At 44.3% G+C, this 25,526-nt stretch overlaps 1 protein-coding gene across 1 annotated transcript in view; it reads left to right on the top strand.

The window, feature by feature from the left end:
• Nucleotides 1-16,971: 16,971 nt before the first annotated feature.
• Nucleotides 16,972-25,526, top strand: part of EPAS1 (endothelial PAS domain protein 1) — an 83,219-nt gene continuing 74,664 nt past the window's right edge. Inside the window, exon 1 of the mRNA XM_081264066.1 lies at nt 16,972-17,755. Within this exon, the coding sequence (XP_081120192.1) occupies nt 17,730-17,755 (26 nt within the window). The 5' untranslated portion in view covers nt 16,972-17,729. The remainder of the gene's footprint in view (nt 17,756-25,526) is intronic.

The raw sequence follows: 25,526 nt of genomic DNA, 5'->3' as shown, positions 1-25,526 counted from the left end.
CTAGCTGCACAACTCCTGGAAACCCTGGTCAGAAACATGCTTCCTCTCCCTTCCCCAGGGACCCTGTGCGCTCTGGAGCAGTGGCGCCTCAGCAGCTGAAGGGCTCTTACAGAGAGTGTGCTGGGCTGACTGGCTGGCCACTCTCAGCCCCTGAGGCCTGCCCAGTCTTTCCTTGAAAGCCTCTTACCACACTCACCTGTGCAGTCCTAATCCAGGTCTTTGCCATGTTGCCTGGATGGCATGGAATGTCTCTGACTCACTGATTTGTCTCCAACCCCCTCTCCTGCCATTGTTTGAGTCACCTTCAGAACCTTCTTTTCCAAGGCTCCTCTTTGCTCAGAAACCTGCAGGGGCCTCTCATTGTCTAAAGGACAAAGTCCTGACAACCAAACCTGCATTATGGGTTCTCTGAAAACAGACCCTGACTCCCTTGTGTGCACCTCTCTCTCCTCTTTCCCTTTGTCAGTCTCCTTCCCACAGCCCCTCAAACATTGCCCCAGCTCTGTACTTGATGCATGGGGGAGGCTGTCCAACTCCTTCGGGGCTTATCTAGTCCTAACAATCCTTCTGCATGCAAAGCCTGCGCAGGCATTCCTGACACAACCATCTCTGGGACCTGTGTCCCTTATGATTATTCCCTATAGCAATCATTTGATAATGAATTAGATATGGATCTTGAAAACTTTGAAGGTTCCTTCCATCTGAAGTTGTATTCTACAATGGGTTTTGCTGTCGTCCTTGGGTTTGTCTTAGTTTTCCATTTATAGAGTGAGAGACTGGAGGTCTGGACCTTGCCCTGTGTCAATCTGCACTTTCTATGATATAATAGTACCTGGCACAGCCTAGAAGACTGAGCATGGGTTTTCTTTTCTTTTCTTTTTTTTAAAGAGAGAGAGAGATTTTTTAATATTTATTTTTTAGTTTTCTGTGGACAGTGGACACAACATCTTTACTTTATTTTTATGTGGTGTTGAGGATTGAACCCAGCGCCCCGCGCATGCCAGTGAGCGCATTACAGCTTGAACCACATCCCCAGCCCGAGCATGGTTTTCTAATGGAAAGATTTTTGGACCCTCAGCCCCAGGTAGTTCCCTATTCATCTGTCATATGCTGGGGCTCTCATAAGAATCAGCATTAATATATGGTGCTTCAGAGGGAATGTGCATTGTAAAAGGTGCCTGGAAAGAGCATCTAACCATCATTAAGCTTTAATGGGGAGGTGCCAGGTATCAGGGATGGAGGAAGTGTTGGCATGGGAAGTTTTCTTGGAGACATCTCCTGCTTTCCTGAGTATTCTGTCAGCTTTAGATCAAGGCCTAGAAAGAAGAGAAAGGAACCATTTAGAAGGGAATTCACCCTGGCTTCTTCACTCCATGCAAACCTGAACTTCCTACCTGTCATCCTGAGAAGAAACTTCATGTGTGGGTTGTCAGGTGGAGAGAAGGAGGTGTTGTTGCTATCTCTCTGTCCCTGGTCAGCAAGGCTGCCTAGAGCTTCTGCAGGCACCTGAAGGAACAGCTGTGGGAAGGAGCCAGCTCAGACTCCTGGTCAACAGACCCACTGTGGACACAGATGCTCAAGTGAAGCAGAGTCAGACAGTCTATTAATGGTGCACAGAGTTCAGAGTGAGAAAGGTGGGTAATGGGGACAGGAGGGAGGGATGAGCTTGCCTTGACTGAGTATGTGCTATCTATATTTCAGGCTTTGAAAATCACTTTAAATACGTGATATCACATCGTGTGTGTAATTTATGTCATTAAAAATTCTAAAAAAGCATGCTTCCTCTCTTCTCAGTGCCCCAGTGGAGATACAACTAATTTCTTAAAACTGTTCTCCAACTTCAGGACATCTGTTTTTCTATCTTTTGAAATTATAAATAACAGTTCAATAACATCTTTATACCAACATCTTTTGCTGTTTTTTTTAAATTGGGTTATTTTATGTGATTTTAAAAATAAAACACATTTGGAAGGAGAAGAGATAATTTGAAAATCTGCTGTCTAGAGTCATCCCAGACCAAATGATTTAAGTTCTCAGAGGCAAAGGATGCAAGAAAGTTTGGTGTGAGATGTCAGGGTTCACACTCAGACCTCCCCAGGCACTAGGCACGACTTCTGTACCCTGAGTCTCAGCTTCTCTGCCAGATGGAGAGGGAGATGGTGTTTCCTTGTAGGTTAAGATTAAACGGAAAAAGGTAGTAGAAATTCTTTTTTAATGACTTCACCACAAAGAAATGATAAATGTTTGAGGAAATAGATATGTTTACCTTCATTTAAACATTAGACAATCTATATGTGTACCACCATAGCACATGGTGCCCCATCAATATGTACAATATTGCCAATTTTCTGATTTTTTTAGGATAGATTTAAAGAAGAGTTACTGGGTCAAATAGTATAATTATGATTTTAAATAATAGCCTTATTTTCTAAATATAAAAGTAACGCTTATTATGAAAAATTTAGAAAATATAAAAAAGAGAATAATATCATCCATCACCTTTCAAAGAACCATTATTAATATTTTGGGATCTTTTTTCTAGTGGCATATGTAAAAATGTAAAAATATATCTGCATAATACTATGATTATATATTACTTACAGTGTTATTTCATGCTTATCAGCAATCATTGTATTATAAAATTATCTCATTGTTGGTCTTTGAAAATATTTTTCATAGCTGTGTAATATAATTTAAATATTATTTTACTTGGCCACTTGGATTTTTGTTTCTAGAAATTTCCTACTAGTAACTCTATGACAAACCTCTGTGAATATTAATCTTTGACCTCATCTCTCATTAGGTCAGATTTCTAGAAGTGAAATTACTAGGTCAAAGTGTGTAAGCCCTGTTAAAGTTCTTGGTACAAATTGCTAAAATGAGTTCCCAAATGCATTCCTAGAAATTAAGGAGATCCATCTTTTCACACCTTGGCCAATATGATTGTTATAGATGGAAAATTTTTCATAGGCAAATGTACTTTTTTTTCATTTTTTTCTTCTTTTGGTGCCAGGGATTGAAACCAGGGCCTCCCGCATGCTAAACATGCACTCTACCACTAGGCTACAGCCCTAACCCCTACTTTTTAAATTTTCATTTTTACTAGTAATGAGGCTAAACATATTTTGAAATGCGATTAACTACCTGTAATTCTTCTTTTGGAATTATATGTTCATGAGTCCCATCCACTTATTGTTTCATCTTAGCATATTTCTTGTTGTTTTAGATGAACTCTTTCCATTTTAAGCCTATCCCTATTATATTCATTCTTGAAAACAAAATTTCCAAATAAAGAAGATGTCCCCGTTTCTATAGGCAAGGAAACCATGACTCAATGGGGGAAGTGAATTATTTAAGGTCAGCCAACTGGCAAGTGATCTAGATGGGATTTGAATTCAGGTCTGACTGGCTACAGAGGTCTTGAATAAAAAGAGAAAAGAAAACAAGAGGAGACGGAACAGTAACCCTGGCTTTGGAAGCCTTGGTGGTAGAACTTGAGTATGTTCTTCAGGATGACTGGAGATCAGCTGTTGGAGAGATTAGAGACACTTATGGAGGAAAAGAAGAAATAAAGGGCGAGGAACCAGAGAGCCCCAAAGTGACCTGGCCTGGCCTGGGGACAGTTGTACATCTTCCTGATCATTGCCTCTCAGCTCAGGGGCATGCTTCTTGTTTCCCTTGCCCTTTCATTAGCCTTCTGATGGCCTCTAGCCATTTATTTGCTCACATCCTCTGCAAATCTGTTACACATGCAGCAGTACACCCTTTGATTAGTCCTCACCTATTATTCCCATGGCTTTAAGGGAGCGCCTTGTTATCTCTTGCACTGATATTTAAGAACAAGAGAGGCTGGGGGTGGGCAGTATCTACAGCAAAATCCAGAATCTAAGGACTTCCTTGATCATCTTTTCTTACCCAATCATGATCATGGTGATTGCAACCCCACAGTTCCACAGATCCTTGCTGATTCATAAGGATAGAAGTAGGGAGGGGATAGAAGAAAGAAGGAAGAAGACTGGATTTCTAATTTCTTTAGAATGGGTGCACAGGGCCTCCCAGCTAGTCTGTAAGTTCCTTGACGTACAGCAGCCTCTTGACCTCCACCTCTTCCTCTACTTAACAGAGACCTGCACCCAGATGGCTTGATAAATACCTGGGGACAACGGAAGGGGATCAGATTAGGCACCCAAGGGCTTTATGCTCTCCTCTTTCCCCCAGGAAAGAAAGAGGATAAAAAATAATAATACAGCTAGTAGTCTAAGCTCATACTCCAGGATTATAGACGTCCTCTTTGGGGCTGGGATGGGGAGGTGGCATAGGAAGGAAGAAGAGGAGAGGTCCTTTATTACTTGCTCTCTGTCTCATGGCTCCATCTGGATCTGTCCTTAGGGAGTTTGGAAATGCCTAGAAATTTATCTTGGCAGTTCACTGCACTGTGGGAAATGGATGGAAACTTGTAGATTTATGGAAGCAGGGGTGGGAGGGTGGAGAGGCTATAGCGTCCATGTCCACTTGGAAGCTGAAGGGAAACTTGACCTACAGAAAAGAGTGAAGAGCACCAGAAACGCTAAGTATATAGGTAACTTTAAAAGAATCATCCTTTCATTTCTTACTTTTTTTCCCAGTTGCTTGAACTTCAGTTTTTTGTTAGTACATTATTATTTTACATAAGAGTGGACTTCATTATCAGTTTTTAATTCCTCTAAAAGACAGTTGTTCAAAGCAGAAACAACAATACCAATAATGGTGGGGCTTAAGTTCAGGAACATATATGACCTCAGTAAAACAAAGGATGAGGGTGGTAAAAGAGAATTATGCTGGTTTCCGTTCTTATATGTGAGTTCAAGAGACAGGATGATAAATTAAGGATGCACATTGTAACCCGTAGAAGAAACATTTGAAAAGTAAAACAAAGAGATTAAGCTAAAAATCAAATAGAGGAAGTAAAATGGAATATAAATTTATATATTGGTTGATTCAAAGGAGGATAAGAAAAAGGAATGAAATAGATAAAAAATAAATGACAGCATTTATTAATTATAATATTATCCAGAAAGGAAAGAAATTAGATGTTCTCTAAGGTCCTTTTGTAGGCTTCAGTATCTCTGATGAGTCTGAAGCCCACTGTCAGTCCCCACTAAGGGAAGTGAGCCTGAGTGAGTCAGGTTGGCTGTGGGAGAACTGGGGTAAGGTGGGGCTGAGCTTGCAGGCAATGACAGTAAGATGTCCAACAAAGTCCCCAGCCCTTTGTTCCTTCTCTCCCTTCCTGAGCATCCCTGATCCCTCATCCTGAAGATCAGACTCATGGTTCCTGGGTCTGTGGTTGGCCCACTTACTAGTAGAGGGGACTGTGCTCATGAGTTTGAATTTGCCATTGAGATTAGAGCACCAAGTTAAGGTGATGATTAGGAGCAGGGTTAAAGTTGGAGAAGCAGCCAGGTTTAGGTGAAGGCCTCATTTGGAGTCAGAGTCTTCTCTGGCGTGGTTGCTGGATTTGGTTTGTTCCAGCTGTCGGGTGGGACTGAGCTGGGCACAGGATGGGCTGAGCCAGTGGAGAATTTACACAATCTCTCACGATGGCCACGTTAGGCATATTATCTCCGATGACCAATAATCTCTTCCTCCTCCCTCTCTGGTCCAGGTCAGTCTAATTTCAGGACTTTTTCCTCTCTCTCATCAATGCAGAGCAATATCCATTCATTCATAAAATCTTTATTGATTTCCAGCCCCATACCAGGTCCCATACTAGGAACTAGGGATCGAATATGAACAAAACAAAGTACCTGACCCTGTGGAGCTGATGATCTACTGGTGACAGACAGGAAACACAATGTGTCAAAAGTTAGATACCTGCAGAAACCAGGCAGTAGACTAAAGTGATCTTGAGGCCTGGGGAGAACCTGTGTTTGAGGAGGAGACAGGCTGTGAAAAGTCAGTGGGGGGCTGGGGTTGGGGCTCAGCGGTAGAGCACTGGTCTCGCGTGTGTGGGGCCCTGGGTTTGATCCTCACCATCACATAAATAAAATTAAAAAAAAACAGTATTGTGTCCTCCTAAAACTAAAAAAAAATTTAAAAAAACAAAACAAAAACAAGTCAGTGGGGAGAGGGGCATCTTGGGCAAAGCCTGAAGACGGGGGCGATATGAAGGCAACCTGGTGGCTGTACACCAGCAAGTAAGGTGTTCTCATTTGAGATCATGAGACCCTGACTACTCTGGACATTCTGTAGAGAATAGCCTGTAACAGTGACCAGGGAAAACCAAACATAAGAAAACAATGGACTAAGAGATAAGAGCCCTGGATTCCTCAATAAGCTTTGTGATCTTGGATCCCTCTCTTAGTGTAGTCTATCTGTAGATTATCTAGCTGTATCTACCATTAGTAATATCGGTGCTATTTATGTCATAGAGTCATGGTGGGAACTGGTGACAGAAAGTTTAAAAAGTTCCTTTTACAGAACAAAGGGCTATACAAAAGCAAAAGTTGTGTTTATCGACTCTCCTCCTTTGCATACTGGATGCTTGTTAAATTCAATGGGTCAAATGGGATCTGTATGAAAATAGTTTGAGTTGCTGTCCTCTGTGAACATTGTGGCTTCTGAAACATCACTCACATGGTGACTGGTTCACTGATTTGGTTAATGAAGCCAAACTCAACAGTGGAACCCCAGTGCCAGCCAGATCCTTTCGTTCAGTTCCTAGGCCAGGGACAGCTTTTAATGGATTGTTGTCAATTATCACCAGCCCCACTGAGTGAGTTGAGCTCTCCACTATGGAGAGCCACAGCTGGGATCAGAGACTTGCTTCAAGCCTGGCCCTACTGCCAAGTCATCTCACTTCTCCCAGAAAATGGAGGAGGGAGAGTGAGGGCTCTGTAGAAACCCCTGGGCAGGTATTCAAGTATTAATTGTGTTGTGGTTGCAGAGCGACAACTATTCCTGTTGTCAGGGGATTGAGAAATAAAGCCTGTGGCACATCAAGAGAGGTCATAGAGTTCAATGTTCCTCCAGCAATATGTCACCTGCGCCCAACCCTATCCCTGCAGGCCTGATCTGAATGGTTCATCACACACATGCACAAAGCAAAACAAGAGCAACAAAATTGCAAGGAGCTAGAATCTGGGCTGGGGATGTAGTTCGGTATGACCCTTAGCACTGCAAAAAAAAAAAAAAGGAGAAGAAAAGAAAAAAGCAGTCCTACACTATCTGCAAGTATACTTTGGTTGTAATATAAGTGATTTAGGGGTGAAAGCATTATATGTGCATTAAAACTCACTTGATTCTCACAGCATTGTTTTGAAGTGACCGCTTCATCCCCATTTACAGACAAGGAAATTGATACTAAGAGAACTTAATGGATGTGTCCAAGATTATGAGATGAATTACAGAAATAGGACTCAGCCTAGGTCAGTCTAATTCCAAGATTGTGGGCTCCCCGGTCCTCAGGCTTACTGTCCTAAAGTATTTGTTGTATCTCTCTGTTTCTCTTTCCATGGAGGACAGAGCTGGAGACAACCTGAAAACTTCTCAGGCCAGAGATGACTGAAGACAAGTTCAACTCTTGACACTAATTTCTTATTCAACCATCTGAAGACAAAACAATCAATTAGCCAGCAATTATGAATTCAAGGACTGTGGGAGAGGCCTGGCAGGACAGGCAGGAGGCATGCATCCCTGCAAATAATTCAAGAGCAAGATCCAGCCACGTCTTGCCCAGTTGGGAGGCAGTGATGGTCACTGAGGAAGGAGCTGACCAGAGGCTGAGAGTGAAACAGAGTCAACAGCTGTAGGGAGGGGGGGGGGGGTGGAAGGGTAGTACCAAGGCTCAGCTGCCACTAAGGGGAATCCAGAGGGCCTTAACTGCTTCCAGTTCTGGAGCCTGAGTCTCAGCAACCCGGACCCTTCTTGAGCACAGGAGAAGCCCATCCCAGGGCACTAGGTGTGCCCAGAAGAGCCTGCACCCACGTGTCAGGCTTGCCCTGGTGAGCCAGGCACAGAACACGCAGCTCCTGTCCATTTCTCCTCCAGAGCTGATGATTGGATGAGCGACCACGGTGGCTCAGAGCCTGGATGTAATGACTGGGCTGGGTAAAGGGTTTTTTCCCTATGTGAGAAAAGACCCTTGGAGAAAAGGGGAAATCAGTGGGAAGGACAAATTAGTACGGATGAATTGCCGAAGGAGGCAGCTCAGTACAGTGCCCTCTAATGGTGGGGCTGGGCTAAAAGCTCCTCTGGGGTGACAAGGTGACTGGGTGTGGGGTAGGCAGGGAGGGAGGGCAGAAAAACCTGCCCTTCCTGTCAGCCAAGTCTCCTTGCCTGTCTCTCAACACTATTTTAAAAGCATAACCAGAGGCTTACTGTGCCCCCACCTGTGGGCTGAGAGGAAAGAGGAGAGAGTTCACCAGGACAGCCCTACCCTAGAGGGTAGGGAGGCAGAGAATGGGCCTCCCCTCCAAAAGGAGGCTGATGTAGCAGTGACAAAGAGTGGAAGAGGGGTCTTTCCTAAAACTTAGAGAATGCTTTTGAATTTTAATATGAAATGATTTAAAATAAAAGCTTTCAAAAATGTACTGAATCTGTACTACCTTAATGCACAAGATTTCTTTCTTTTTCAGTTCCTTCTGAGACTATTTTTATCTTGCTCACACAGTCCCTTTGAAAACCCATTAGGGTATAACACTGTGATATTAATGATTTGATATGAATAATCACATTTGTATTACACTTTGTCAGGTGTTGTGCTTAATCGTATCCCTAAGTCTGTAGGGGTAGAACGATTAGCATTCCTCATCTTGCAGATGAGGAAGCCTGGACTTGGAGATGTTGGTCCAGTTGGTGGAGACTTGTACTTGAGCTTGAGGTCCTAAGAAGACCAGAACTTGGGCTTTAGGCTTTGGACTCCAAACTGTGCCCCAGTCAGTGCTCAGCAGCACCCTCTTATGCATGGACTTCTAGACCCAAAGGAGAAAATGACAGGGTTTAACTGTCTCCTGCTCTGGGTTCTACCTAGCCCAGAGTACCTGAGTCCACATAGACCCAGTTCAAGGCTGTTATATTTCTTTTTTTATTTTTAAATATTTTTAGTTGCCAATGGATTTTTAACTTTGCTTATTTATATGTGGTGCTAAGAATCAATGTTATATTTCTACTGAACTTTCCATTTTCCTCATCCCATGTTTCATTCACTTCTTCACCTTGTGGGATGAGTACCTTTAATTTTTGAGAAAAAAAATAATTTAAGAATGAATGGGAAGAGAGATCTTTTTGCCTGGCACTTCTTCTGCCACACTCTCTAGCATTCCCCACCCCCACGTCCAGTCCAGTGCCACTCCAAGGCCTGGCCCAGTGCTCAGTGTTTTGCTCCTAGCCTGAGTGACTACAGGGCATGAAGCTGGATTGGACATAATGCCCAGCATGTCTTTCCCTTTAGTTCTCAAGAGTCCAGCTGGGCCCTTAGGAAGGAGCCCCACGAATTCTGGCTCTCACACAAAGACAGCAGTGGAAATGGTCTTCTTATCTCTGATTACCACGGTTGTGAAAAGTCTAGTTGGCCATTGAAACCTTTAAATTAATTGGAAACTTCTGGAGGAAGATAAAAATATATTCACTTGGAGCAGGGAATGTGGAAAAAGAAAGGAAGGGTGGAGAAGAGAAAGAGAATGGGGGTAGAGGGAATGGCCCAGGGTGAGAAATTTAGTGGACTCCCCACTGAGGTCCATTCTGGGCAGTTCTAGGGACCCCTCCCCTGCTGCACATGTCTACAAATAATCCCAAGTTGGACTGTGGAAAATAGTTTGATTTGCCTTTGACCCTATTTAACATCCCCAAGATACCATGGCCACCACAGCCACCTACCTGTATATCCAGGGACACACATAACCAACCACATCTTCAAGATGGCAATCATTGGCTCTTTACTTAGAGGGGAGTCTGCTCTAGGAGATTCTGGAACTCACAGGAATTTTACTCTGATACTAATGCCTACTGTGAAAAACTTTGGTGTAAAGAAAAGTTTAACGTTTTGGGTTTTTTAAAACGTACCGAAATAAAAAGATAAAACTTTCTTGCAAAGGACCTGAAGAAGGTTCCTGGTAAGCTAAGCCAAGGGCTGCACAGGTCAAGGGCATCCTTATTCCATTCAGCAGATTCTGCTAGAGTTTGCAGAGAATGTTCATTGTTGCACTTTGGTGACATTACTGCCTTGACAGCCACTTAATTATTGGCAACAAACTCGAGGTAGGAGAACTGAAATGTCAAGACAAAAAAAAAAAAAAAAAAAAAAAAAAGATGAGGGTCATATCCCATTTGTGTCTGACACAGGTGTGACCATCGTCCTTAGGACATGCTGCTGGCTCAGGGGTTCTAAGCACTGTACAAACCAGTAAGAGCTGAAAATCTAAGATGGACAATAACAACTCTGAAAAAGGTTTGAGTTGTTTCTGTATGGACTGTCCATGGCTTTGAGACCTAAAAGAGAAGACTCAGTTTGTACTCTTCTTCCCTTTCTGACTAGAAAACTCCTTGAAGGATGACACCCTTCAAGGAGATCCAGCTAGAATGTCACCTTTTCTAGAAGCCTTCCCTAATGTCTCTTCCCTCTCTCTCTCCTGTTCCCAGGCAGAGTGATTTCCCATCCTAAGATCCCAGAAAAATAGGGCTTGAACTTCTGAGGTAAAGTATTGTATTTGTTTAGAAGCCTGTCTCCAATAGCAGGCTGTGAGCTTCAGAGAGCAGGGCTATGTATCACTTACTTTTCTAAGCTGGGTTTTAACCACATTGATGTGTGTGGGCTGAATACTCAATAAATGCTGAAGAATAGAAGAATAAATGCATGAGATGAATTAAAGATTTTAATTGCATGCAAAGGGGATGAAGCCCAAGTGCAAAGGAATTGGAAGGGGAATTTGGAAGGTGCATTGTGTCAACACTAACATTTTATTACTTTTTAAATGAGCTGTCTACTCTTAACAGGTAAATTCAGTTTGGAATTTTCTATGTTTTTTTTTTTCTAGCTTGTAATTATGGCCTGAAGTTTTCTTTAAAAACTTGGCATCTGAGCTTCCCTCTGTAATACTCTAATATGTGATGAACTATGGGCTCTGTCTTGGAGTCATCTACTTAGAGCTTTGCCACTATCATGCTTTTAGGCCAAAAGGGATCTCTCCTCCATAATTTGCCATTTGATGAGAACCCATTTTAAAATTTAGCCTAAGATAGAAGTAATCAGAGGAGTTAATCCGCTATGATATAAAATTAACAATTAAGATAGGGCATGCCAAGACCCATTGTTTAAAGCTTTTAAAATATGTCTCATCTTCCTTCTACCAGGGCCTTGTACATACTAGGCAAGCACTCTACCACTGAGCTGCATCCCCAGACCTGGGGTAATCATTGAGCACAATGGGCATAGCTAAACTTGCCACCCCAGGATTAATATGCTACAGACTTCAACCCTTTGAGGAAACCAAGGGAAAACCCTTAATTTTAAAATCTTAAGTATTTACAAGCATATTCAAAATATTGCATCCCTGGTTTTCTTCAAAGGGCCAAGACAGGTATGCATTCAAGAGAAATGCAAAGTTATAATGAGGTTTGCCTGGGAACCTCTTTCTTGCTTGGCACTGGAGCAGCTATGAGTTGTGACTGTGGGTGCAAGTGCATTTGGGGGGCATATCCACATATGCTTTAGATATTCCCTTGTATCTCTCCCCTCCAAGTCCAGCACCTCCAAAGGACCAGTTTCAGTCCCCAGAATGATGCAGATGTAAAAGGCCCTTACACAGTCACTGAAAATTGTAAAGGAGCAAATATTTTCCACATTATTTGTTTATGATTTATTGAGTGTTCATTGTATGCCAACTGTCTTCCTAGGCATCAAGGTTGCCACAATACCTCCCCATCTCGCAACTGTATCCCTGCCCACTATTAGCCTGCCTGAGTCCCCTGGGGTGGGAGGGAGGGAAAATAATGGGTAGGAAATGTCTTTCTTTTCCTTCCTCCTCTCCCCCCACCCCACCCCCAGTCCTTTCTTAGTATAGGTATACTTTCTCTTCAGTTTTCGCTGGCTGTAGCAGGTGCTTTCCTCTTTGGTATCTTTGTGAGATCCTTGCAGACCCCTCCAGAAGGGCCTCTTCTTCTGCCCTTACGAACCCCTCTCAACTTGCACTTCCAGTGGTACCTCTATATTTTTCTGCTGGGCTCTCCTTGAAGACATTCACATGGACAGAATCCTCCTGAAAACTCCAGGGACCACATCTGGCCCCTGCATGTCATGCATCATACTGGACCCTGAGAGCACTGCTCATATATCCCCTCAGGAATGAAGGACAACATTCCCCCAGATGCTACCAAGGTCATACCCTTCCCCCAAGTCAGTTAACACCAATCAATGTAGGGGCAGGAAAAACAAACAAACAAACAAACAAACAAACAAAAACCCTTCACTCCACCCAGGGACAAGTCTGAAGGGCCATTCCAGCTTTGGATTTTCCTGTGGGTTGGATGAGGACCTTGTTGAGGCTGCCTGGAAACTCCATTTCTCCCCTGCCCAATATTGCTTCCTCCCCATCTCTTTTCCTCCAGCTGCTAATGCAAAAGCACAACCTAAAAAACTTCCCACATGCTAATCTTGCCCTTCAGGGTCAGATTCTGGGGAATCCAACCTGCCACAGGCCCTATTGCCATGACTGAGGCGACCGGAAGTTAACTTCCAGATGCAGCCCTCCACTCAGCTGCCATAGGCCACTTCAGCCAGGCTTTTAGCCATGGTGGTCTCCTGCATCTCTCAAACTCCAGGGTCAGGCTTCAGGCTCTCTGCATAGTCTCCTATGAGCCCCAGGAGAGAGGAGTAAGAAGCTCCCATCCATTCTAGGAATGGGGACGGTTCATGTTAACCAATTGCTAGTCCTTCTATATATCATTCCATGCCCTCTCTTAAGGTGGAAAGTGGGTAGAGAATGCATGCAAAACCATTTTGGAAGGGGTGCAATAATAAGTTGGCACCTATTATTGTGGGAATTCAATGGACATTGAAGCACAAGAGTTCCCTTATAATACCTTGAAATATGCCAATACCACTCCACTGGCTGGGATAGATATCTCTGACCCTCTCTCTGAGCCAATCTTAGTCATCCAAGCTTTAGGGCAGAGCCTGGAGGCCAATGTCATTATTTTTAGTGCAGAGCACCCTCTTTTCTGTGCATGCCTTCTTCTAAGGTGGGGCTAGCATGTCCTTTCCATCAGTCATTCCTCTCACATGGGTGATATTTTATCACCTCAGAAGTCACACCCATCAGCTGGGCAGCCTGGTCAGTTCAAGCGAAATTTCTCTGGGTCCTAGAGGTGGACAAAACTGGGACTCTGGAATTTTCACTTCCTCCATTTACTCCCTCCCCACCAAATTTGCCACTCCTATTGTTTAGACTCTGATTTTGCTCTTACTTTTCATATTTAAAATAATTTTAAAGTACATGAGTTATATGTATATTTGCCAATTTAAATGTGATTTGTGGAAGACAAAGGAATCATTACCACTTTAAAATGCCTGTTGATATCAGAAGCTTACTTAAAAAGTGAGTAAATTTGAATTCTCAATCTGGGAAATGCAGTGTGTGTTCAACTGTGTCCTCATGGAGAAAAGGGAACCCCCTAGCACTCTCTTATAAATACATAAGATCTTTCATTGGCAAAACCTGGTCCTTAGACCTAGCAATGGAAAACATTATTCTCTAAGCTATTGATAAACCAGGTGTGAGGGATGGAGAAGCCAGGGTTAATTATAACTGAATCCTTATCAATGAATATTTGCACATCCCAGTAGAAAAAAAGTTTGCCCTCTTGTCAATAAAGTCACAGAACTCCTTGTGAAAGATGACAAATTCTGGATTTGTGGGACCCAAAGTGACAATGTTTAATAGTAGATGTAGCTTCTATGTGTGAAATGACCTCATGACTTTGGCCATACACAGGGTGTATGGTCCTGGAGTTCAGGGACATAGAGTGTGAGATCAGATTTTGTAAAATTATAAAAGGGTTAGTTTCATTTGGATGGAGTAACATGCAAGGTGAGGAAAGAAGTGGCTCAGAAAAGGCTTTTCAATATAGGAGGAGTTGTGGCCTCTGCCAGATGGTCTTTCCTTCCATCTCTGCTCTCCTACTGCCAAATCAACTAAGTGGCCAGATGAGGGTCATATGGATAATACATAAGATAAAGTATGCATCGGACAGGGACAAGTGCACTTGCATGACCCTGAGAGTGCCTCCTTCAATTTTGAACTCTAAGGGTCTCTCTTGCCTATTCTTGATCCCACTGTGACAATGTATTGAAAGTTGTCAAATACTAATGAAATATCTCAGCATGCCAAGACGTCTTCTGATAAATCACACCCATTCCGACCTGATCTCCAACCTCATCCTGGATCACACTGTTTCTTTGATAAGGACTATTGACGCCATCTTTCTTCCACCTGAGTGTTGCATCCTAAGTGCCTGCTCTTGTTTGTAAGTTAACTCCTTTCTCTAGCTTATCCTTCTAATGGAATACTTTACAAGAGAGGGAACTAAAGACCCATTCTTGCCCCTTGTTAAAACAAGTAGTTTCAGTTAATTCCCTTGGTGTCACAGCTTTTGTCCCAGAGCAGTGCAGTAAGGAGTTGTTAAGACAGGTGGGGAGATTTGCTGGGAGATGGGCAATTTTTTCCCTTCTAAGCACCTCGGGAGCTTTGCTTATGGGTGCCCTTTGCTGCCCTCTGTAGCCCCAATATCAGTGTCTCTAGAGATACCCCTCTAAATCTGGGACTCCAGGTCCCCTCTCCTATCATCTTTGAAAGTTTTCTCATTTAGTTACTCATGGGCTCTAAAAATTAAAGGAAGTCTATATCTGGTTCACACTCTCAGCTTCTTCTTGTAAGGGTTGTTGAAATGAATCCTGGAAGAAATCTTGAGAGATCATTGGACCATTCAGCTCTACTCTAATCAAGGATGGATCCAATCCTTTGGGGACTTTATTATTTAGGACTTTTGGTGAATCTCTCAGACACTGCCCAAATCCCAGACATTCAAAGCTATTCACTGAGATTTCTAAAAAAAAAAAAAAAAAAAAAAAAAAAAAAAAAAAAAAAAAAAAAAAAAATCCTGTTGTTTATCCTTGTTTGAGAACCTTTCACTTACAGGGCAAAATCCCAATTTCACAGGCTGAACATGAGAAAGGAGCTATGTTAATATGGCTGGTCTACTTTTGAGTGACCCTTTACTTTTCTTCTTTCTTCTGGTTTTCGTTTGTTTGTTTTTGTGCTGAGGATTGAACCGGAGCCTCACATATGCTAAGCAGACCTCTAATCCTACTTTTCCTCTTAAAAAAAAATTACAAAAGCTCATTTCATAACCTTTACTTTACTGAAATGTTCTCTATGGGATGGAGGTGTTGTTTTGTGACCTGCCAAACACAGGACTCAGTGGCTCCAGTGGATAATGACCTGGAAGTTTCTTTTTTTCCCCCTGCTGCTCCAATCCCAAGTGAAGTAAGTAAGTTTATAGTCTATTAGAAATATGTCTACCAACTTGAAATTCTCATTAAGATAAATAAATGTGGCTACTAGGATTGGCAGGCTGGAGAAGCTCTGAAGGAATTCACTCACCAGCTTCCTAGAAAATGTGCAATCTTTGAATTCACTGTTAGGCATGTTTTGTTTGTTTGTTTGTTTTTTGTTTTTACTTCTAGGTCTATATTCATGCTCAGCAGCTCTAGGAAAATGAGAAAATATATCCGGTTTCCAAACTATCTGTTGTCCCCCACCCCATTCTACTTTCCGAATCATTTTGAAGGCTCCTGAAAGGATTCTTGCCTCTCTTCCTGGGCGGAAGGTGCACAGGGGGTGAGAGGGGATACCTTCTGAAACAAACCTATTTTCCCCAAATTGTTTCTGCATCTGATTCTAAAATAAAATGCTGCCAGAGGCTAAAGGGAGAGGAACAGCAAGCAAGGGTTCTGCCCCAGAGCGTACCAGTTCTTGGGCCCTCGCTTTCTCTTGAACTCACAACTGTGAGTCTCTTGGGTCCTTCTGCAGGCTTCATAAATTAAGGACCTCCCCTGCTCCTTCCTGAGGTTTCTCAGCTGGATCACACAAAATAGGTAGGGAATGGGAAGAATCTAAGTGCAGAGCCTGCGCACAGAACAGATCCCAGGCAGCATTCAAAGCGCAGGTGGAAAATCCCGCGAGCCCTTGGATCCACGATTTCCCAAAACAGTAGCTTTCACCATTTCAAGACTTCTTGAACCTTGAATAACTCGAGCGCAGGTCTGAGACCCAGTGACTTGAGGAGATGCAGCTCTCACCCCAAGGTCACACTGGAGAACCAATTCTGAATTCATCGGAGCTTGTGCCGAGATCGGAGGGATATTGAGGGAAGAGCGCCGCAGGGCAGATAGCTCTAAGGCCTTGCTCTCTCGCATCCCCGCCACAGCCAAACCGCCCAGCACAATGCCGCAAACAACCCGGAGGAAGTATTGGGTGGGTGCAAACCCTACTTCCATTTCATCGCACGGTTTCTCTCGGATCTATTTCCCTGCCTTTCCTCTCAGAAGGCAAAGTTAGCTGCGTTCCACCAAAAACGTGTGCATCGCCCAGTAAAAAAGCGACGCGGCAGGGGTCCTCAAAATTATTCCCACCCGGCCGAGGAGCGACACAGCGGGACAAGGGACGCGGGAGCGCAGCGCGGTGGAGGGGCGCTGCGAGGTCCAGTTGCGCGCGGGATCTTCCAACGCCCGAGGTCCAGTCCCCGTCCCAAGGACACTGCGCGGGTGGCGAGGACATAAGCACCATGGCACACTCCCTCCGTCGCAGCACTTCCGAGGAACTCGTTGCCACGACTTAGCCCCTCACAAACTGTGCCTCCTGGGAGCGAAGTGCCCAGGGGGTTACCCGCCATCGGGGGGACCTCAAAAACAACTCGCAGAACCCTGGAGCACCGGCGGGCCGAGGCCAAACGGAGCGCGGGGGCAGGAGGCGGGCCGGGGTCAGGGCAGAGGCTGCGGCCGCGCCTCCCCATTGGCCCAGACGCAGTGGGAAGCCTGGGCGTGCGGCCGGCGCGGGCGGAGCCTGCTAGCGCGCGCCCGCCCCCTGCGCTCGCGCCCCTCTCACCCTCCCCCGCGCGGGCCACCCGAGTTTTTAAAGTGGGCTGACAGCTGCGGGAGCCCGGCATTCGGGAGCGGCCAGCTGCACAGCTCCGGCGTCCGCCGCGCTCCGCCCCAACTCTCCTGAGGCGGCCGTACAATCCTCGGCAGTGTCCTGAGACTGTATGGTCATCTCAGCAGCCGCGCCCGCCTGGTCCCGGACTCCTACCAACTCCCGCCGTCTGAGCCACTTTCTTTTCTTTCTCTTCTTCTTCTTTTTTAAACTCAGAAAAGTGACTCCTGTCCAAGGAGAAAAGGAACTTTGATTCTCTTCTCGCCGCTCTCTTTTCGCCTCTGACAACCTCCTCCCACTCCTTTCGCCGACTCCGCCTCCTTGTGCAGGTTCCTCCCTGTCACCTCTCTCCACCCCTCCCCCGCACTTAGCCAGACGCCCGCAAACTTCCACCTGACTGTGCGGGACGCTTGGACCTGCGAGCACCAAGGACCTTTCATACCCGCCCGGGTCTCAGGGAGCAGACGAGGGCCGCAGGGAAGGCAGCATTTGCAGCCCCCACCGACCGGGAAGCCCAGGTGTTCGACGTATCCGAGAGCTATAGCCACGATGACAGCTGACAAGGAGAAGAAAAGGTAAGCGGGCGTCAGATTCGGCAAGGAAGCTGGTCAGAGGTAATGGCCGAACTGCGGCGGGGCTGGCGCTACCGGGAGCGGTTGGGAGAGGCGTGCAGAAAGTCTTAGGGCCAGAGGATCGGCTTGGAGGGTTTTGAGCTAGAGAGCAGGTGTCGGGCTTGGGAACCTGCGTTTTAGTATTGCAGTTTTGTGGTTTGAAGGAATCGCGAATCCGTGCGTGCAATGAGACCCAGAGACCCAGAGACCCAGGGAGATGACCCTGAGGTCGAGGGTGCTACCGCGGCGCCTTCCAAATCTCCGGTCTCGGGGCACCAAACTACCGCGGCCAGCTAGTTGAAATGTTTCTGGGTTGATGTCTTCGATTTTCTCCAGTCTCACAAGTAGGGGCAGCAGCCACGCCTCTCTAACTCCAGACCCCAGGTCCTTCCAAATGCTCTCCTATGCCTGCAATGAGCCCCAAATTAGTATGGAAGGTATGGAAGGCGGTGTGCGACGAAGGGAGAGGGCCGAGGTCCCAGGCTCCAGACGCCGCTGAAACTTGAAAAGCCCTTTTTCTTTCAGCCCACATCTTGATTCCGCAGGAGAGTGCGTAGTGACCTGGATTGCCCTGCGGGGGCAGGTGTCTTAAAGTGCAGGGAGGGAATGGCGACACTGGGAGTCTGACTCCTAAGAGGACAGAGAAGGGCAGCCACCAGCAGCCCGCCTGTCCTCTCCAATCTTTCGGCACTGGGTGAGAGGCGACTGGGTTCAACTCTCGCTGCACTCCCACATCCTCCGGTCGGCACTGGGTCCCTCGGGGCCGGCCTTCTCTGAGCGAGGGTTGGAGTGCACTGCTTCGTGGCTCAGATGTGGGTACCGCCTTACCTCCCGCAAATATACGTGGCTGCCGCCTGGCCCCTTAACTCCTCTCTCCACCGCGCTGTCCCAGTGGGCTAGAGCTTCCCATCCCCGCGCTTGTCAGGGCTGGGCTGCAGGTGAAGCCACAGAAGACCAGGTGGTGACCCAGGGGTGGTGCAGGACCCGGTGGACCGACCCATGAGGGGAGAGCCTGAGTGGCTCGGAGGGCTCTGTGCTGGAGCGGATTTGCCCTTTTCCGATGCCACTTTGGGACCCGAGCCAGAAACAGTGTATCCTCCGGGTCGAAAGCGGCGGCTCCCACCTCGGGGCACCGATAAGGATTTGATAACCCAGAGCGGATCGCACCCGTCCTGGCTGGGCGCCCGGGCCCTTCACTCCCGGATCGCTAGGGGAGGGGATTGAGCTCCGCTCGCCATTCTGGCCGAGCCCCCTTCCAGCGTCACCTCACCAGCCTTTCCGAGCTGTGTGAGAAGCAGCTCAGGCCAACTCTCGTTGTCCCTTAAATGTCGCGCCTCCAGGCCCAAGGCAGGTGAAGGAGCCCTTGACACACTGCCCTAGCGTCCGCCGGGCCCTCGGAACAACTCTGAGGTCCCTGCGTCTTGAGGGCAGCTAAGCAAGGGAAAAGACTCCAACGCTTTTTGTAAAGCTAGCCATAATACCAATACTAATAATCATTCGGTCAAACATCGAAGTTATAGACCGCCCTTCGGGAGCACTCTGGGTTCCGGAATCGGTGAGGGAACTTACTGTATATTTTACTACTGTGATGCCTATCGGCCAATGTCGCAATCACGGGGTGGGGCCTGATGGTAATCTTGACAAATGTGTGAAGTGTCAGCTTCTCCCGCGCGCGCCAGGTCCTGTGTTATTATGTATATCAATCTTCGCTAGAAACTTGGGAGCAGGGGGGAAATGGTCGCGACACGCCCGGCTGCAGCGCCTCCTTGTTTTGAGCTGATGGAGAGAGATGGAGGGAGCCTGAGCCGGAGCCAAAAGAAAGTTGTGTTACTGAGACTCCAAATTGTTGGTGAGAGTGGCACCTTTAAGAACTAACTACTTAAAGGGGGACTGCCTTCGAACCCCCTATGAGGCCACTGCATGTGTTGTGGCAATGGGCCCCCACGTGGCAGTGCCACTGTGCTTGCCCTCTGAGACCGGCCTGGATTTTTGTGCAGAAGAATGGCAGGGCACACAGAGTGTCCCTCCCCATTCACAGAACCCCGAGTCCAGTTTCTGTTGGACTAATCATTTTGAGACTGATTTACTTTGGGCGTTTGGCTCTGTTTGCTGGTTGCAGGCTTCTTGGAGGACCAAGATGTAATTAAAAGATGTGAACCAATAATACATCGAATGTTGATGTTGTCATGTAAGAGGCTGTTGGAAGCTTTCCTGAGTGCCTTACACAGGTGGCGTGACACCCTGGGAGCTACCCAGGTGCCTTTCAATTGTTGAAAAGATTTGTGTTTCTTTTGGTTCCAGAGACATTTCTTCCTGAAAATATAAGGCCAGAAGCACTTTTGCAACGTTTTTTTTTTCTAAGAATAGCCTGTCAAGAAGTGGGCAGAATGGTCATATGTGGATAAATATGTTAATATGTGATAACACAGACTTTGCTTTTAAATGTTGGCTGGCAGGCAGGCCTTGAGAGAAGGTACTAAAGTGATTTCTTTAAGTTTTTGGTGGCAGCAGTCTCATTAACTAGCAGGGTTCCTGATACTAGCTAAATGTGGAAGTTCCTGAGCTTGGGGATTGAAGGGTGATTCTGGTGAATGTCAATGAGATCCTTGGATATTCAGGGATCAAAGTCCTGTCCCAAAGCCAAACTGGAGTCTGAGCACCTTTCAGTAATGCTTCTACTACTTAGGGTGAGGGCAAAGATGGAAGGGGAATAGAAGTCACCTGGACCAGAACTTTCCAAACGTTCTCCCTTCCCATGCCAGCTGGACTTAGTTGTTCCCTTAATAAAATAAAATCAAAGTCCTTTTTTTTTTTTTTCCAACTTTGAAGGAAAAATACTGCTGGACAGTTTTTCTCAACTGAAGCATATTTTTTAAATAAAGATTTCTTCAACATTTGATATCAGTTTTCATTGCATTACCAGAAATGCAGGAGATGGCACAGAAATGATGTAACGCATTATCAGTTCAGATATTTAAATTTTAATTTATACAATTTTCATTATGTCCAATAGAATGCTATAGTTTCAGTTTTGGTTTTTGTTTGTTTGTTTGTTTGTTTGTTTTTTCCAATGTCACTGATGGGGACTTTAGGATTATTTTATAAGGGATTGTGAAAATAAGCTACCCAAATATTTCTCTTTCTGAGTAAGGCCCAGAAGGGTTAAAATGACTTCTCTGGTCACAGAGCAAATTAACTGATATGAACAGAATCTTGACTCATTATCTTCAATTAGTTTTTATTTTTTCTATTGTTCACAAGAGTACCCCCGCCTTGTAATGCCTCTAGAGTAAGAATGATTTCCAAAGGATTAATGCACCCCATACCATATTCCCCAAGCCACTCAAAGTTGTAGAGTCACTTTTCTAGATAATTAAGACTCTTTAGACTGCTGTAGCAGTAGTAATTCTATTCGATTGTTTGGAAAAAAAAATAAGGAAGTAGAGTTGGTGCTAGTCTCAGTATCTGTAAACTTTGGGAAGTATAGATTCATTATTTTAGTGTTCTCCTTTTATTTCAGTTAGAAAAAAAATGTATTTATATAGGTAGAACTTACTAAACAAAACCAATGCAAGGACGGCTCTCAGTGGGGTAGATTGCTTTGTGAAGTACAGAACATTCCCACAGTTGCTAGACTGCTTGCTTCTTCTATGAAGAGAGTTAGCATTTTCACTATAAGTGAAAACCATGAGATTAAAACTGTCTAATTTGCTTAAAATCTAAATCAATCTCTCTATCTCTCCATGTGTATGTGTGTGTGCATGTGTGTGTGCGTGTGTGTGTGTGTGTGTGTGTGTGTAGGTGATTTTCAACTTTCTAGGAATCTATTGTGTAAAGTGTTTAGAGATAGAAGGAACCAGTTAGATAATTCTTAGTGCTCCAGGACTTAGCCTAATACATTTGAAAATACTTGCAGTCTTTAATTATCTCAGAATTTTGTCTTTTCCACTTTTTAGGAAATCTGTTGTATCCATTAGTTGCTTTTCTATGTTTTCCCCAGTTCTGTCTTATACCAACATGATGGTTTCCCTTTTCATTTTAGCTTAACAAATCTTCTCTTTTGTTTTTAGTATCAGCCATCGCTGGTAGAGCATAACAGGTTGAACATATTGGTATTGTACAGTTGGGAATGTTTGCTCATGGGACCCCCGGAACCTGTTAACCCTACCCTCACCTGACGTTCCATTTTGCCTCTTCTCATGATGATATTCACACCAAGATTTACAAATTAATATAATAACAAACTGTGTTGAACACCTCCTTCTAATGTGAATAGAATACCAAAGATAAGAAAGAAATCGGAGATTTGGTCCTTGCCTTCAAGTTGCTCAGTCTGATTGGAGGGTAAAAAGAATACTTAAGAAAACTTCCATTTTGAAGTAGTTGAGATGTGGGGGTAGGGTTCTATATATCTTAAGGTGATTGATTTCTAATGTAATAAATCATGCATAAAACACAATATTCCCGATTTCAAATTTAAAAAAAGTAATGAAAATCTTTTTAATATTGATTGTATGGGTTTCATATGTGTCAAAACATGTCAAAACTGATCAAATTGCATACTTCAAATATGTGCATTTTATTGTACTTTGATTTTATCTCAATAAAGCTAAAAAATGAAAACTTAAGTAGCTAGCAGGTTTTATGTAAATTTTCTGTAGGGATCAAACATTTTGACTGGTTAACATTTCAGGTAATAAACACACACACACATACACACACACAAAATTATTTAAGAGTACTGTGTGTGTTCTGAGTGGGTAAGTTGGTTCAATGCCTCTGGACTCACACAGAAGAGGGGAATATAAAGACTGGCTCTCAGGGAAGGCCCAATGGGAGAAATTGGTATGGGGTAAAAAAAAAAAAAAAAAACATGGAGCATTCAAGAGTGTATCCTCTATCATGAACTTTTATGGCATACACTAAAAATCTCCCAAAATTGGCTGTTTTCAGTACTTTACACACAGTTGTTTTAGGTAAGGGACGTGGAAGGAGGCATCTAGTAGGGGTCTGCATGAGTAGCAGGGATAGAGGTTTCTGATTCCACTGAGGGTAACAGTGGAGACAGCTATGATTCTAGAAAGGCCATAAAGGGAGAAGGGTTTTTTTAAACCTGGCTTTGTAAACGGGGTGGTCTGTGGATCTCTGAAATTGTGTGCAGGTTGTTATGTATGTAAGGAGGTCTGTTCAGCACTTAATAGCCTTTCAAAAGTTGCATGATTTGAAAAAGGCAAGCCCCTACCCTTGGATGCCTAATTTGGTAACTGTCTTAATGTTTCAGGATCTTTCTGTTTGGGTCCCAGATGGCTCCTACATTTCTCCGACATTGTCTCTCCCTGTCGTGGGGGTGGGGTGGGCAGGAAATTGATGTGTGCATCTAATAAAGATTTTGTGGTGCGGCTTAACCTTACCTGCACCTGGCCGGTCTGTCTGTGCACCTGTGTATCTGCCCTCAGTAACAGAAGGAAGGGAGCTGAATGCCCTGCATGGGGTTAATTCTGGTATAATTCATTTTGTTAATGCTTCTTAAAGTGTCTGTGAAGATCATTATTCTCAGCTTTTCCATTATTCTCAAACAATTATTTGGAGATCCTCTATGCCCTAAGAACGTAGGTGCCCTTAATTGGAAGTATATATGCAGAAGGACAAAACAAAAGCTGAATAGGCAGTCATTTGTGCCAGCGCTGTCCTGAGAACTCTATGTGGATTAACTCTCTTAATCCTCATAACAACCCTGTGAGATAAGCCCTGTTATTATTCCCACTTCACTGATGGGAAAGCTCAAGTATAGCAAGGTTACTGCCCAAGGTCATGGGTAGCATGGGCACAGCTGAGATTCAACCTGGGCAGTGGGTGGAATCCATATTCTACCCCACCACTGTTCCATGCCTCCTCACCTTGCCTGAGACCCATAAAGCATTTAATGTCATGTCTGCATGTGGTAAGCACTCTATAAATGATAACTGATTTTGTTGTTGTGTTTATAATTATTATAATGATTTTTTTTTTCTTTTGTGACTCATCACTTGTATTAAACCTCACACACAGGCAGGGATGGAAGATGTAAAGGGTAGACTTGAAACTCCTGGAATTTCTTATTTTTGATAGATTTTCCTCAACTCTGACAGGAGATGGTTCTTCACTGCTCCTGGAAGTTCAAAGCTTTTCACCTCCCACCCTTGGCTGGTGGCAAGACTTCAATAACTACCCAGCCTTCAGACTTCATTGTGCAGGAGGACCTGTTAGAGGCTCTTCCTCTGTGGCTTCTGAAGAACCATCTAAAATCAAGATGCACAGGACTTCCTCTAGCTCTTTTGATCTCTCGAAATTGTAAGCACAGGAAGGAAAGAATGGATGGGGGATAAAGAATAGCTATGATTATTGCAATCGTATGCTGCATTTCTATAGAAGCCTTTCACTGGAAAGCACCAAGCTTTCATAGCTGTTGCACCACTGGTCTTTGCACTGTGGATCTAGAGAGATTTTGGAGAGTTCCCAGTGTTGTAAACCATAATTGCATTGATGCATATCACACCAGAGGGAGAAGCCAGCCATATCAGCAACTGTGTTGCAGTGTGTGTGGTGGCTCTCCATGAGTATGTACCTCTGATGGCATCTGCAGACTTGTACGTTGGTGCCAGTTTCCAGTCCTGCTGTTGGAAGACACAGAATTGATTTGAAAGCACGAAGTCTAGAAGAGTGTTGAGCCCCTTTGAGATCTCTATAGCCAAAGAGACAGGTACAGAATGGACCAGAATGTTATCTACTTCTAAGTGGCCTTTTCTCTAACCTCTCAAGAAATACTGGTTTGCATGACTGCTATAGGCTGTTTCCAGAGGTTCCTAGTACATCAGCAAAACTCGTGTTATAGGCCATCACCACCAGAACTTCACATGTTCCTAGGGGACACAGTTTCCCACCTTGACTTGGAAAGATTCTTCAGTTTTACAGTTATGTATAATTTCTATGCCAGATAACGATTCCAGGAAGCAGATATTTCATAAAGGATGGTTTTCCAATAAGGAAAGTGAACACATTAAAAATTTACATTTATTTGCCATGAACTTATCTTGCATTTTCTTAATTCCACAGAGTCATAAAAGTGAATTGTTAGAATTCTTCTTATATAATCCCATGACTTCCTGTTACTTCCCTTCTCATAGCACCTTCTAATTAAAAAAAAATATATCAAATCTAAGAGACAAGTGCTAGGAATCATAGCAAATTAGTGATTTTACTTGGTTAGGCTTTGTAATCAAGCACATGGGTGCAAAAATTGATCCATCAAGCAGCACTCGTGACTGTGAGGTTAACCCCCACTGCCCTGTTGGCTGCCCCCGAAAGTTGAGGGTACAGCCAGAGGCATTCTTAGAAGTTAACCAATGTCTAGACAACTTTGGTGCCTCTTTTGATCTCATTTTTAGTTTGAGGTGCCCTGGTTTGGGTCTCTATGTGAAACTCGTAGTTTGCTATGAGTAAGAGGAAACAAGGGCTCAATCTGAAAAAGTTTAGAAGTCTTTTACAAATCCTTTAAAATATATCAATTTTAGTATATTTTAAATTATCATTTAAATCACTATGCTGTATGTCTATCTAGATGGTGTTCTCTGTCTCCTGATGTTTGATTACTACTAACACACAGAAATACTCTACTCCTGATAAAACAAACTTTTTTGTCACCACTTTGTGTAAAACAAACTTTTCACACTGTCACCACTTTGCCCTAATTCCCTTT

The sequence above is a fragment of the Spermophilus citellus genome (genome assembly GCF_964194105.1).
Source record: "Spermophilus citellus genome assembly, chromosome: 13".
In the NCBI taxonomy this organism is placed as follows: domain Eukaryota; kingdom Metazoa; phylum Chordata; class Mammalia; order Rodentia; family Sciuridae; genus Spermophilus; species Spermophilus citellus.
The sequence above is the reverse complement of the archived record's forward strand: the minus strand, read 5'-3'. Positions and strand labels throughout refer to the sequence as shown.